This window comes from Sorex araneus, chromosome 1 (genome assembly GCF_027595985.1).
Source record: "Sorex araneus isolate mSorAra2 chromosome 1, mSorAra2.pri, whole genome shotgun sequence".
Lineage (NCBI taxonomy): Eukaryota > Metazoa > Chordata > Mammalia > Eulipotyphla > Soricidae > Sorex > Sorex araneus.
This window is the reverse complement of record NC_073302.1, coordinates 440,350,239-440,366,003: the sequence shown is the minus strand read 5'-3', so window position 1 is coordinate 440,366,003 and position 15,765 is coordinate 440,350,239. Positions and strand designations below refer to the sequence as shown.

Here is a 15,765-nt window from a genome sequence, read left to right as displayed (position 1 = left end):
GTCATATTCTATATGCCAAAAACAGTAACCACAAGTCTTACATGGAAATATTACTGGTACCCGCTCGAGCAAATAGATGAGCATTGAGATAACAGTGACACAGTGATACAGTGACTTATGATTCATTTAAATGATTTCTTTGTATAACTATACATTCAGCCACTATACACTTTTTAATTAGTAAATTTAGATCATTATCATTATAATTATTACTTTTAAACTTTTTATTAGAAAATCACTGTGATGTACAGTTACAAATTTATGAACTTTGGTGTTTGCATTTCACTCATACAGTGATTGTTTACCCATCCCCTCCACCAGTGCCCATTCAGCTCCACCAATGATCCCAGTATCCCTCTCGCCACCCCCACCCCATCCCCAACACCCTACCCTTCCTCTGCAGCAGGGTATTCCCTTTTGTTTGCTCTCCTTTTGGGTGTTGTAGTTTGCAATAGAGGTATTGAGTGGCCTTCATGTTCAGTCTATAGTCTATATTCAGTTTGCAACTTCGAACCCAAATGGGTCCTCCCAACATCCTCTACTTGGTGTTCCCTTCTCTATCTAAGCTGCCTTTTCCCCCAGCATGTGAGGCCAGTTCCCAGCTGTGGGGCAGACCTCCTGGTCCTTATCTCTACTACTCTTGGGTATTAGTCTCCCACTCTGCTATTTTATATTTCACAGATGAGTGTGATATTTCTATATCTGTCTCTCTCTTTCTGACTCTTTTCACTTAACATGATATTTTCCATGTTGATCCACTTATATGCAAATTTCATGACTTCATCTTTTCTAACAGCTGCATAATATTCCATTGTGTAGATGTGCAAAAGTTTCTTTAACCAGTCATCTGTTTTGGGGCATTCTGTTTTTTTTTCTGATTTTGGCTATTGTAAACAGTGCAGCAATGAATATACAAATCATTTCTACTATACATCTTTGCATCTCCAGGGTATATTCCCAGGAGTGGAATTTCTAGGTCAAGTAGGAGCTCAATTTCTAATTTTTTAAGGAGCATCCATATTGTTTTCCAAAAGAGCTGAACCAGTCAACCTTCCCACCAACAGTGAAGGAGAGTTCCTTTCTCCCTACATCCACACCAACACTGGTTGCTTTTGTTCTTTTGGGTTTGGCCAAGTATTTTTCTTGATTTACTTGATTTTTCACGCATTTTCTTCTTTGCAAGTTTATCATCATACTTTTTTGTACTGTTTGATTTCCCCCCAATTCCTTATTTATGTTATTGTACTTGAGATAACATGGTTATAGTAATGTTAATATTAGTATTTATAAACTACAAAGGTTTGGGATCAAAGTGATAAAGACACGTCTGTCTGTACATCACTTCTACTTTTCCTTCACCCCTCTAACTACTTCCCCTACCTCTTGGAAACCTCAGTTTTGTATACAAAGTCCAAGGAATTGTTATCATTGTGTACTGTCCATTTTTTTCCCTATCTTTGCTTCCTTCTACACCATGCATGAGAAAGATCATCTGGCATTTGCCCTTCTCGTTCCTTATGTTTTCTTCCCACAGTTTCTGATTTAAAGAGGTCCTGATGTTTACATGTGAAGTTTTATACTTACATTTATTGTGGTGGGCCAGAATCTCATCTTCCCTGCTTGATTTCTGGATATGATATTAGCTTTTTATATGATATTGTGTATATTATAGATCTTATGTGATTTATAATATGCTATTAGTTTTTAATTTTTTCACGTGATATGACTTTTAATTTTTATAAGGGAACTTTTGGATTACTTGGAAGACGACCTTGGTGGCAATGAGTTGCTTTAATTTCTGTTTATCCATAAAGTTCTGTTCTTCCTTCTATCCTAAATTATCCTAAATTATATCTGCCCAAATACTCTCCATTGAGAATTTTCCCTGTCAGAACACCGAGCTGGCTGTACCACTTCCTTCAGTTTCCTCTGCATGAATAGAATTATCAGGCATGGCCATCTGAAATTCCATTCACTGTGACTGTTTTCCCTACAGGTCTTTATATTCTTTTCATTTATTAGGCTTTTAGCGGTTTGATTATAGTACCTTTTAGGGTATGTCTGGGAATATTAATTTTGTTTGAGATTCTTAGTGCCTCTTGTTATGAGATGTTTAGTCCTTGCTCAAATTAGCAAAATTCTCACTACTTCTCTAACTAGCGACTCACTGCTTTCTCTTTCCTGGAATTCGTATAATGAAGACTCCGTTCCACTTGATGCAGTCCCATAGGACTTTTACAGTGTTGTGACAAATTATTTTTTCTTGCTAATACAAAGTAATAGAAAGTAAAAGATATCAGAGAGAGTCCTTGACACTCCCTCCCTGTAGCTTAGAACTCAGCTTTGCCATCACCATCCTCCATCTTCCTGTCTTGTTAGTCTCCAAAGAACCCAGAGTGTCCAGCTGAGTTGTTCAAAACAGCCGAGGCAGTGAAGGACCAAGCCGGTGAGACTGAGGGATGAAACATTCCTGGGAGTCTCAGAGCAAAAGTCAGAGACACAACATCTGGGCAGTCGCTGGGGGACACGATGTGACAGGGGCCAGAGATTAGCCTGAAGGACCCATAAATGAATTCAATCCAACCCAGCAAAAGACAAAGAATAGTGAGGAGAAGTTCAGACAGGAGGTCCCATTGTCTAAAACCTCAGGACTGTGCTGGGTACAGGGTCGGGGCCCGGAGGAGCCCAGGAGAGCATCATGGCTACAGAGTGGAGGAGGAGGGAAGCTTAGAACGATTCTGGGCCAGTCTCTGGAGGAGGGTGACGCACCGGTCCTGCGACATTGGCAGGTTTTGTTCTGAACATAGTGGCACATGCTATGTTGTATTATAGACGGAGGAAGGTACAAATCACTGATATGGAGGCTGATTGCCTCTATTTTCCCACTTACAGAATCAGTTAACCTTGCTCTCTGCCCTCAGGAGGTGAGTTCCCACGACACGTAAAGGTCATGTCCCAAGGGTCGCCAAATGCAGCAGAGCTGATGCAAGACCTTGGGAAGGGGACACCTGCGGGGTGCTGGCAGGAGGAGGAGTGGTGCCCCCTCCTAGGGAGGTATAAAGGCTCCCGGCCACCCTCTCCCCAACATTCTGCCACCATGAATCCTCTGCTGATTCTCGCCTTCGTGGGAGCTGCTGGTGAGTATCGAGCACTGTCCCAGAGCTCACCTGCTTCTCCTGACAAGGACAGCTGTCTGTCCTTACTGCTTCTTCTGTGTGACTGTCAGAGTCCTTTTATCTGTCCTTTGTTTTCTTATGCCTCTAATCTCCCGTATGACTTTATTCTGAATCACAATCAACCAATAGAGGGAATTGGTGGGAAAACCTGGACAAGCAGACCAGATTGCTGGTCACTGAAAGGACATGTGTGCTTAGGGCTCAGTTTCTGAATCTCTGCTGGGTCTAGGTCCACTACAGGTGACCTTCAGTTTGGATATGCAACGGATCTTCCCAATGGATCTTCCATTGGGAAGATGAGAAAATCAAAATTTAAGAGCAGGCTTTTTGAAATTCTATTTCAAAGTTATTTTGAAAAATATTGTTTTGAAAAAATGGTCGATGATGAAATTTTTAGGCTGAATTAATATTTCCAGTGTTCAAGTTAAGCAAAGCTTCCTGCATGCAAGAAGCTATAACAGCAGATGAAAGAGGGAGTAAGGAGCAAGCAAAGGAATAGCATGAAGTAGTGAGACGCTGTCATTCCTTCACCAGTCTCACTGAATGCACTGACCCTGCTGGTGGTTCTTGTGTCTTTTGAGTCCTGGCAGAGGTCAATTTGCAGGATTCTGGGACACTTGCCTGCAGACCCACATAGATTTCTTTGTGAAGACCCCACAGGGCTGGGGAAGAGACCTGCTTGCCTACATCCTGCTCATTGCTTCTCCCCTCCTGTCTCCACTCAGTTGCTTTCCCCTCTAACGACGATGACAAGATCGTCGGGGGATACACCTGCCAGGAGAACTCCGTTCCCTACCAGGTGTCCCTGAACGCCGGCTACCACTTCTGCGGTGGTTCCCTCATCAACGACCAGTGGGTGGTGTCCGCTGCTCACTGCTACAAGTCGTAAGTGATGCTCCCCACTGCAAAGCCACCTGGGGCCTCTGAGAGCTGGTCCTTACAGGGGAGGCTGAGGTGAGGGGGAGAGCAGATGGAGTCAATGATGCGGGAGCAGTCGTGAACTGTACTCAACTTTCTAGATGGGGATGGGGCGAGGGGGGGAAGAAGAGAGAATATTAGGAGGATTAACAGAACAGACCAAGTGACAATAAACCAGCAGTGGGTGGGAAAATCAAAAATAAAATACAGGAGTGCTAAGTGAGGCTTATAGGGAAAACAGGAAGAGCTCCCACAAGGAATCTTTGAGAGCCACACAATGAAGGCATGTGGGAAATGTTCTGGCCTAGGCAGCTGCATTTTGTGTGAACGCAATAATAGATTTTTCAGGTTAGGGAGTTGATAACTGGGTTTGTCTCCCTATGCTACTTGGCTATGCATATGGGCAGACAGAATTGGGATCATTCCCTAGTACAGACAGTCCAAACAAAGACCGCACACGAACCTGTTCAAGGTCACAAAGTCATCTATTCCATATCACACATTCGCCTGTACTGGGTCAAGGAACCGGACACTCATCTGCAGAGTCAAGAATGTGGAGGGTGAATAAACTACTGTTGCTCACCCACATCCTGTGAAAGGGAAGGCTCCATAGAACAAACTGAGTAGGAGTACGAACTGTGTTTCTGAAGGTAGAAGGGGTATTGCTAGGTTGGGCTCCATCCCCGGAATCTGTATCTGCAGAGTGACCAATTATGGAGGACAGGGCAGAGCAAAGGTCACGCTTTACCTTGGCAGAGGGCAAGGGAGCAGGCTGGCTCCTGCAGCAGCTCCTCTGGGCAGTGTGGTTTGGGGAATAAGGTGGAACAGGGAAAGGAAAAGCCCGCTGAGGGGTCACCTCCCATAGAACCCCTTCACCTCCCAGGTGCAGGAGCAACCTTCTATGGTTACCTCAATTTGCCAGCACCCATTTCTACATGAGTGTCACTGCACACCCGGGCACAGGGAGCTGCAGAGGTGGGAAGGGTCCGGCAACCCGCTCACTGTGCTCCCTCCCTGCAGCCGCATCCAGGTGCGTCTGGGCGAGCACAACATCAAGGTCCAGGAGGGCAACGAGCAGTTCATCAACTCCGTCAAGGTCATCCGCCACCCCCGCTTCAGCAGCTGGACCCTGGACAATGACATCATGCTCATCAAGCTCTCTGCCCCTGCCGTCCTCAGCAGCCGCGTGGCTGCCGTCTCCCTGCCCAGCTCCTGCGCCCCCGCTGGCACCCAGTGTCTCATCTCTGGCTGGGGCAACACCCTGAGCAACGGAGGTGAGTGGGGTCCTCTCAGCCTTACTCTCCTGCTTCCCTCTGAGCCCACGTCCTACAGAGCCAACGTACCTGAGTGTTTGGCACTGTTGCTTAACACCTGAAAATAACGCCATGAACCCAAGCTCTGCAGGGCAGTGCTCTGGGACCCATGTGGTGTAGAATCTCACTGAACTGACCCCAAAGTCAAGACACACTGCTCTTGCATGATCTTCTCTAGCAACGGGTCACCAGTGCTCATTTATTGTGTAGCACCGGTCCACTGTTCCTTGTCGGGGCTCACCTTTGCAAGTCCTTTTGGTGCTCTCAGAGGTAGTTCCTGCAGTGGTAGCCTCATGCACTTCCTCTCCCATCTCTTCCTGCCCCCAGTCAACAACCCTGCACTGCTGCAGTGCCTGGATGCTCCCCTGCTGAGCCAGGAGCAGTGTGAGGCTTCCTACCCTGGACAGATCACCGACAACATGGTCTGCGCTGGCTTCCTGGAGGGAGGCAAGGACTCCTGCCAGGTACTACCCCTTCCCTGCTCTGGTCTATTGCCCACTCACTGGGAGAGGGTGTGGACCGAGTCTCGGGTGGCAGAGAAGGATGCCGAGCATGTCCCCTGAAGGGAGGACAAGCTATTCTGTGTGGCACATCATCTTTCTGTATGAAACAAGTAAAAGCCTCCTGGAGATGGAGGAGTCCCAGGACTAAGCCAAAGGGCATTGAACATTCTCCCTGCGAGGGTGTCTCTTTATTAACGGGTCCCTCTTCCTGCCAGGGTGACTCTGGTGGCCCCGTGGTGTGCAATGGTGAGCTCCAGGGAGTCGTGTCCTGGGGCTATGGCTGTGCCCAGAAGAACAAGCCCGGAGTCTACACCCGTGTGTGCAACTTCGTGGACTGGATTGAGCAGACCATGGCTGACAACTAAAGTCCCCCAGCACCTCCAGTCACTTAGCTAATAAAGTGATTTTGCATCACTACCTATGTCTGGGCCTCTTTGTTTGAACCCACCTCTCACTCTGAACACACCCTAAAGGTCTCAGAAATGAGCTGAACACCCCGTTTAGGAAATGTAATTTATGTAAGGAATTTAGAACATGGGCTGGCAGATGCAGCGGAAGGAGAACAAAAGGAAACAAGTCAAGAGGTGATCTTTCTCCAGGAAATATTTCAAAAACTCTCATGAACCTTCATTTCACTTAGTTACAGACAAACTCCAACTCCTTTTTGTCTCTATTCCACATTTCTGGGGCGTCTGTAAATGTTCTGGTTTAGAAATCAGTCTCCAGTGCTCACGTTTGAGACCACTACTCAGTTTTCTTTTTCTGCCTGTTTCATCGTGGTGTTTAGTTCACTCCTTGGGTTCTGTTTGGATATATGCACAGTGGTTTAAGGAAATTACTAATCAAAAAAAGGAACTTTTAAAAATACAGAATTTTATTTTTATTTGGTTTAAATTTGAGACTTAGGAATTTAAAGATCCTACTAAAGAGACAACAGTAAATGTCACAGCAATAGGTCTAAGGATGTTCACTGGCTTTCTGGTTAAAAACTTTAGTTCTGGAAGCTCTAGATATTTGAGAAATGGCAAGAACATAATCTGTATTTCTGTGAATATTGCAGCTCTCACTTCAATTGCATCAGAATCCAAGAGAACCCTTGATAATACTAGTTCTGATATTTTTATGTGCTTCGTTGCAAAGGGAAATAAAAAGCTGAACACATCAGAAACACCCATCCAATAAACGCTATAGAGATCTGAATCTTGCTGTTCTCCCTGTTCTTTCTCTCTGTTTACTCACCCTTCTCCTTCCGTGTCTTAACGTCTTTTCTACTCTTACCTAAACATCAACCCATATAATTCAGTTTTCTGGTTTTAGTGACTCTCTCACGTGACTTCTGCCAGGGTCAACAGGACATAGGGATTTTCTAGAAAATTGCGACCAGTAATTCTCTTAAACAGCAGGGAGAAACAGAGCGTAAGAACAGTAGCACGCTAAGTTCTAGGGAGGGTTGTGCCATGCTCTCACTTCCTGTTGCGGATATGCCTCTATGTTTCTACCTAGTTTGTGCCTTAGCCCTGCTGAGAAAATTCTTCAGGGAGAGCTAAATGAAGTTTACATGGTCCCTCCATTCCACATGCAGTCCTGGGGACGCTGCTGCCTTTCTGCTATGCTCTGTTTTACAACACCTTGGAGGCTAGTAAAGAAGGACCAAAGGATGGACAGACAGAAATGGGGGCAGAGCTCCGTCTGTACTGGGTCCCTTACCAGAAGGAGTCAATCAATACAGTCTTTCTTTGGCTTCCATAATATTCCATAATTATCTAAATCTGTAGATAATAAAATGGTTTTGGTGAAATGGTTTTTGAGTTCAATTCTCCGTTACGATCATGATCACAAAATCCTGTTAATCATCGATTTCTCGAGCAGGCTCAGTAACCTCTCCATGCATCCTTTCCCTAGATCTTAGAAGTCTCTCTCGACTTGGCCCTCCCAATGATGTCGCACTGGAGGCTCTTTGAGGGTCAGGGGAATGACATCCAGATTGTTACTGGCTTTAGCATATGAATACACCATGGGAAGCTTGCAAGGCTGTCCCATGTGGACAGGAAACTCTCAGAAGCTTGCCAGTTTCTCCCAGAGGGAGAAGTATGCTACAAGATATCTCGGCTGCACACTTCTGGGAGCTTGCTTTTAAGTCTCTGGATGTTAGCCATTGATGGGATTACACACACCTGGGTTCCTCTGCTGGTACCTTCATGCGTGAGGCCCGTCCGAACGTGTGTAGAGGGCAGGTTCTTGAGCATGGCTGTAGCTAGGTTCCGGTGGTCTTTGGCCACCGGGAGCTCTGCTCGGGGTGGGGAGGGAAGCTGGAGCACATCCCCTCCGAGGGGCCCCAGGGAAGACAGCCAGGCGTGCGGGCAAGAGACTCTACCAATTCTCCATATACCATTAAAAATACTTATTTGTTGTACTGTAGTTACATTCCTATCATTTAACAGGATACTTTTCAAAGTGGTCTTGGTTCTCCACTTTGTGAGATGTATCCAGAGGTGATGAAGTGTATTCAAATTTAGTGGGTGATGTATTGGGCCTGTAATTACTTGACTTCTTCTTACTACTGGAGGATTAGCATTAGCATTAAAAGGAATTGTTTTAGAATGCGGCCCTTCCAGTTCAGCTCCTTTAGGGCTCCAAAACCAATTCCTAGTGTATGTGTATCCACCTTGACCCTCCCAAAACATCTGCTCTTAAAAGGTATAGTAGAGATGACATCTGCATTTCCATGTTCATTGCCACACTGTTTACAATAGCCACAATATAGAAAAAACCAGAGTGCCCGAAAACAGATGATTGGCTAAAGAAACTCTGGTATATCTACACAATGGAATACTACGTAGCTGTCAGAGAACATGAAGTCATGAACTTTGCATATAAGTGGATCAACATGGAAAGAATCATGCTGAGTGAAATGAGTCAGAAAGAAAGAGACAGACATAGAAAGATTGCATTCATATGTGGAATATAAAGTAGCTGAGAGGTACAAGCTTACAATGTTACGATTTCTGGCAGACATTTCTCTGGACTTAGTTACTAAAATACAGAAATCTAAACTCATGTGGCTGCTAGTGCGGCCTCTCGACCTCAAATCTCTTCATTCTCAGCAATGGTAAACAAATTATCAAATGCTTTCTTTTCAGCAGGTCGACTTTAGGGGGGAGAAACTCCAAATCAATAATAGTGAATTTTTTGTTGAAATATTGAATGTAATCAAAGTAAAGTAAAAGTAAAGTGAAATTTACCAGTTACACATGCAGGGTGGGGGGCTGGGGAGGTGGGGGGGGAGGTATACTGTTATTCTTGGTGGTGGAATATGTGCACTGGTGAAGGGATGGGTGTCGAGCATTGTATAACTGTGACTTAAACCTGAAAGCTTTGTAACTTTCCACATGGTGATTCTATAAAAGAAAAATATATATTATAAAAAAATGACAAAACATCTGCTCTTTATTTCAACAGCCCCTATGCCTTGTGAACAATTCCATGGTCCATGGGGTGACAGGGTTTGTGGTTCTATTTATGTATACCTCAGAGACAGAAATTTTCTGCCTTTTATTATTTGGAGACTGAACAACTTTTTGACAATGCTAGATTTAGGGAATTTAAAAAAATTCTTCTTTACATTCCCCGCCCCGCCCCCCCCACATGTTTCTGGGAATCGAATCATAGTTTCATGCATTAAGGCATGAACTCTACTATTGAGACACATTCTTAACCCAAGGAAAAGATTTTTTCCATCAGAAGGAAAAAGAAATTTTAAAAAATTCAGTTAAGATTGTGTTTCTGAAAGAGGTTAAACTAAACCGATTGAATATTAAATCTGGATGGACTGACTCAAAAATCTGTTTTGAGGTTATTTTTTGTGTTTTTACTGCTTCCTCTCTCTTGATCACATTCTAAGCCCGACTAAGGGTTTTGGTCAGTTTAAGGCATAGTATTTCCTTCCACAGCCCTGATCCTGCATTCACCCACTTACAGAGTTCTGCCCTGTGTGGTGCTGATAGACTATTTCGATCACATACTTTAACTTTGTTGTCCTATGACTTTTTTGAGATTCTGACCTCTCCACTGAGGGTCAGTGACTGCAAACATGCACTTGAAACTTCTGAAAGAATACCCAGCCACACTCTCATTCGGATTTGAAAGAAAAGTACACAACTTCACAGATAAGGAACAACTCAGGAACTTCATAGGCTCAGAATTATTGTTACCAGAAGAACTAAATGGGCTACTTTAAGATAAGACAAGACCCACAAGTACACCAAACTCCCACATAAAGATGGCACAAATCCCCAACACAATAATCTCTCTCAATGTCAATGGGCTAAATACACTAATCAAGAGGCACAGAGTGGCAGGATGGATTAGAAAATTGAGCCCCACATTCTGTTTCCTGCAAGAAACACATATGAACAATCAAAGCGAACACAGGCTCAAAGTCAAAGGCTGGAAAACAATTCTTCAAGCAAAATACTCTCTCAAAAAAGCCGGGGTGGCCATACTGGTATCAGACCATATAGACTTCAGGCTAAAGAAGGTTATAAGAGAGTGAAGGTCATTTCTTAGCAATCAAGAGCTGCGTGCTGAAAACAGGTGAAGGAACAAACATGAAAACTTCTCAGTATCTGTATTGCAAACATAATGCCCCAAAGTGGAGAGATAGAAGGACAGACAGACAGACACACACACAGAGGAGGGGGATGGAGGAAGTTCCTGCCATAGACACAGCCTGGGGGAGGGTGGTGGGAAGGAAATTGGGGACATCGGTGGTGGTAAATGGTGGAGGGATGGGTTTTGGAGCACTGTATGAATGAAGCCTGGCCATGATCAGCTTAATAACTGTATCTTATGGTGATTCAATAAAGTAATAGAACGCACAGCTTCGAAGGGAGCTGTTTCTTCGAAGGGAGTTTTGGTTATAATAGCTTCGAAGGGAGCTATTATAACTAAAGTCATAATAATTCTCAGTCTTGGAACTCACTTTCTAGCCAGGATCCTCAAGACCCAAACCAATTCATAAAGACCTGCAAAAGAATCTACTTCTTTGGCCATTGTGTCGATTTATTTTTCTTTTGTTTTTTCAGAACCCCTCTCAGGGTTTTGTGCTTACAGAGCTATATGGGGTACCAGGGATTGAACCTCACGCAGGTCAGTTCCATGCAAGGCTAGTGTCCCACCCTCTTGACAATCTCTGTGGCCCAAGAATTGATATTTCTTTCTTTCTTTTAAAAAATTATTTATTTATTTATAATTTTTTATTAGAGAATCACTGTGATGTAGTTACAAACTTATGAAATTTTGTGTTTGCATTTCACTCATACAATGATCATTTACCCATCCCTCCACCAGTGCCCATTCACCTCCACCAATGATCCCAGTATCCCTCTCACCACCCCCACCCCATCCTCCAACACCCCACCCCGCCTCTGTGGCAGGGCATTCCCATTTGTTCTCTCTCCTTTTGGGTGTTGTAGTTTGCAATAGAGGTATTGAGTGGCCTTCATGTTCAGTCTATAGTCTACTTTCAGATCTCATCTTCCAACCTGAGTGGGTCTTCCCAACATCCTCTACTTGGTATTCCTTTCTCTATCTGAGCTGCCTTTTCCCCCAGCATGTGAGGCCAGTTTCCAAACTGTGGGGCAGACCTTTCAGTCCTTGTCTCTACAACTGTTGGGTGTTAGTCTCCCACTCTATTATTTTATATTCCACAGATGAGTGTGATCTTTCTATGTCTGTCTCTCTCTTTCTGACTCATTTCACTTAACATGATATTATCCATGTTGATCCATTTATATGAAAATTTCATGACTTCATCTTTTCTAACAGCTGCATAGTATTCCATTGTGTAGATGTGCCAAAGTTTCTTTAACCAGTCATCTATTTTGGGGTGCTCTGTTTTTTTCCAGATTTTGGCTATTGTAAACAGTGCAGCAATGAACATACAAATGCAGATGTCATTTCTGCTATGCTTTTTTGCCTCTCCAGAATATATTCCCAGAAGTGGTATTGCTGGGTCAAATGGGAGCTCAATTTCTAGTTTTTTGAGAATCATCAAATCCATATTGTTTTCCAAATGGGCTGAACAGCCGGCATTCCCACCAGCAATGAAGGAGAGTCCCTTTCTCCCCACATCCATGCCAGCACTGGTTGCTTCTGTTCTTTTTGATGTGGGAATAATTGACATTTTTAAGCCAATAAATTGATCATGGAAATTCTAAAATTGAAGTTCACTCTTTTATTTATTTATTTATTTATTTATTTATTTTTATTAGTGAATCACTGTGAGGGTACAGTTACAGATTTATACATTTTTGTGCTCATGTTTCCCCCATACAAAGTCAGAGAACCCATCCCTTCACCAGTGCCCATTCTACACCACCAGTAAACCCAAGCATCCCTCCCACCCTCCCCAGTCCCGTCTCCCCCCACCCCAAACTGCTACTATGGCAGGGTATTCCCTTTTGTTCTCTCTCTCTAATTAGGTGTTGTGGTTTGCAATAAAGGTGTTGAGTGGCCATTGTGTTCAGTCTCTAGTCTACATTCGGCACGCATCACCCTTCCCCCGCATGACCTCCGGCCACATTTTACTTGGTGTTCCCTTCTCTGAGTTGCCCAGAATGAGATACCAGCCTCCAAGCCATGGAGACAGCCTTGTGGTACTTATTTCTACTATTCTTGTGTGTTAGTCTCCTAGTCTATTATTCTATATTCCACAGATGAGCGCAATCTTTCTATGTCTGTCTCTCTCTTTCTGACTCATTTCACTTAGCATGACACTTTCCAGGCTGATCCATTTATATGCAAACTTCATGACCTCATTTTTTCTAACAGCTGCATAGTATTCCATTGTATAGATGTACCAAAGTTTCTTCAGCCAGTCATCTGTTCTAGGGCACTCGGGTTTTTTTCCAGATTCTGGCTATTGTAAACAGCGCTGCGATGAACATATAAGTGCAGATGTCATTTCGACTATACTTTTTTGCTCCTCTGGGATATATTCCCAGCAGTGGTATTGCTGGGTCAAATGGAAGCTCAACCTCTAGTTTTTTGAGAATCGTCCATATTGTTTTCCAAAAGGGCTGAACTAGTTGGCATTCCCACCAGCAGTGTAGAAGGGTCCCTTTCTCCCCACATCCTCTCCAACAGCGGTTGCTTTTGTTCTTTTGGATGTGTGCTAGTCTCTGTGGTGTGAGGTGGTATCTCATGGTTGTTTTGATCTGCATCTCTCTGACGATTAGTGATGTAGAGCACTTTTTCATGTGCCTTTTGGCCATTCGTATCTCTTCCTTGGGAAAGTTTCTGTTCATTTCTTCGCCCCATTTTCTGATGGGGTTGGATGTTTTCTTCTTGTAGAGTTCAACCAGTGCTTTATACACCATTGATATCAACCCCTTATCTGATGGGTATTGTGTAAATATCCTTTCCCATTCTGTAGATAGTCTTTGTATTTTGGTCACTGTATCTTTTGCGGTGCAGAAGCTTTTTAGTTTAATGTAGTCCCATTTGTTGATCTCTGTTTTTACTAGATTGCTTAGTTCCGTGCCATCTTTGAAGATACCTTTATCTTCAGTATCATGGAGGGTTTTGCCAACCTTGTCTTCAATGTACCTTATGGTTTGTGGTCTGATGTTGAGGTCTTTAATCCATTTTGATCTGACTTTTGTGTATGGTGTCAGGTCGAGTTCTAAGCCCATTCTTTTGCATGTGGTTGTCCAGTTGTGCCAGCACCATTTGTTAAAGAGGCTTTCCTTGTTCCACTTCACATCTCTTGCCCCCTTATCAAAGATTAGATGATCATACATTTGGGGTTGTGTGTAGGGATATTCCACCCTGTTTCATTGGTCTGCGGGTCTGCCTTTGTTCCAGTACCATGCTGTTTTAATTGTTACCGCTTTGTAGTAAAGATTGAGATTGGGGAGGGTGATGCCTCCCATCGTCCTTTTCCCAAGAATTGCTTTAGCTATCCGTGGACATTTGTTGTTCCATATGAATTTTAGGATTGCTTGATCCGTTTCTTTGAAGAATGTCATGGGTATCCTTATAGGGATCGGGTTGAATCTGTATAATGCTTTGGAGAGTATTGCCATTTTGACAATATTGATTCTCCCTATCCATGAGCAAGGTATATGTTTCCATTTCCTCATGTCCTCTTTTATTTCATGGAGTAGCGTTTTATAGTTTTCTTTGTAGAGGTCTTTTACTTCCTTGGTTAGGCTGATTCCGAGGTACTTGATTTTCTGGGGCACGATTGTGAATGGGATTGCTTTTTTTCATGTCCCTTTCCTCTGCCTCATTGTTTGTATATAGGAAGGCCATGGATTTTTTGGTATTGATTTTGTAGCCTGCAACTTTACTGTATAAGTCTATTGTTTCTAAGAGTTTCTTAGTAGAGGCTTTGGGCTTCTCTAGATATAGTATCATATCATCTGCAAATAGTGAGAGTTTGATTTCTTCCTTCCCTATCTGGATGCCCTTAATCTCTTTTTCTCGCCTAATGACTATTGCTAGTAATTCCAGTACTATATAAAAGAGAAGTGGTGAGAGTGGGCATCCTTGTCTTGTTCCCGATCTTAGAGGAAAGGCCCTTAGTTTTTTTCCATTGATGATAATGCTTGCCATAGGTTCGTGGTAGATGGCTTTGACTATCTTGAGGAAAGTTCCTCCAAAACTCATTTTGGTGAGAGTTTTCATCATGAATAGATGTTGGATCTTGTCAAATGCTTTCTCTGCATCTATTGATATGATCATATGGTTTTTATCTTTACTTTTGTTGATATGATGGATTATGTTGATTGATTTCCGGATGTTAAACCATCCCTGCATCCCCGGGATGAATCCCACTTGGTCATGGTGTATGATCTTCTTGATGAGTTGTTGGATCCTATTTGCTAGTATTTTGTTGAGGATCTTTGCATCAGTGTTCATCAGGGATATTGGTCTATAATTTTCTTTCTTAGTGGTGTCTTTGTTTGCTTTTGGTATTAGGGCGATGTGTGCTTCATAGAAACTGTTTGGGAGAGTTCCTGTTTTTTAAATTTCCTGGAAAAGCTTGAGGAAAACTGGCAACAGGTCTTCTTTGAATGTTTGAAAGAATTTGCCAGTGAATCCATCTGGGCCTGGGCTTTTGTTTTTGGGGAGATTTTTGATTACAGTTTCAATTTCCTTTACATTAATGGGTCTATTCAAGTATCCCCAGTCTTCTTTGTTCAGACTTGGGAGATTGGAGGAATCAAGGAATTCATCCATTTCTTTTAGGTTCTCTTGTTTTGTGGCATATAGACCTTCAAAGTAGTCTCTAATGATCTTTTGAATCTCACTGGTTTCTGTTATGATTTCCCCCTTTTCATTTCTGATTCGATTTATTAGGGTTCTCTCTCTTTCTTTCTTTGTGAGTCTTGCTAGTGGTTTATCAATCTTATTTATTTTCTCGAAGAACCAGCTCTTTGTTTCATTGATCTTTCGGATTGTCTTTTTGGTTTCCATGTCATTAATTTCTGCTCTAATTTTTATTATTTCTTTCCTTCGTTCTGGTTTGGCTTCCTTTTTCTGGTCCTTTTCTAAGGTCTTGAGCCGTGAAGTCAGGTTCTCTATGTGGGCCCTTTCTTCCTTCCTGAGGAATGCTTGGGGAGCTATAAATTTTCCCCTTAACACGGCTTTAGCTGCGTCCCATAGGTTTTGATAACTCGTGTCCTCATTTTCATTTGTTTCTAAGTATTTTTTGATTTCTTCTTTGATTTCCTTCCTGACCCACTCATTGTTCAACATTGAGTTGTTTAGTTTCCAGGTGTTTGATTTGGTTCTCCGTGTCGGTGTGTGATTAGCTTCTATCTTCAGCGCTTCGTGGTCTGAAAAGAT

The 15,765-nt window shown here is 43.1% G+C and overlaps 1 protein-coding gene and 1 gene segment (V, D, J or C); one reads left to right on the top strand and one right to left on the bottom strand.

Moving 5' to 3' along the window:
* The window catches only part of LOC101537989 (T cell receptor beta constant 2-like), a 150,192-nt gene that overhangs the window by 20,347 nt on the left and 114,080 nt on the right, over positions 1-15,765 (bottom strand).
* Positions 3,023-6,314, top strand: LOC101548835 (anionic trypsin). Its single transcript, XM_004608212.2, has 5 exons — positions 3,023-3,137; positions 3,902-4,061; positions 5,115-5,368; positions 5,735-5,871; positions 6,126-6,314. The coding sequence occupies exons 1-5, from the start codon at positions 3,098-3,100 to the stop codon at positions 6,273-6,275; spliced, it is 741 nt and encodes a 246-aa protein (XP_004608269.1). The 5' UTR covers positions 3,023-3,097; the 3' UTR covers positions 6,276-6,314.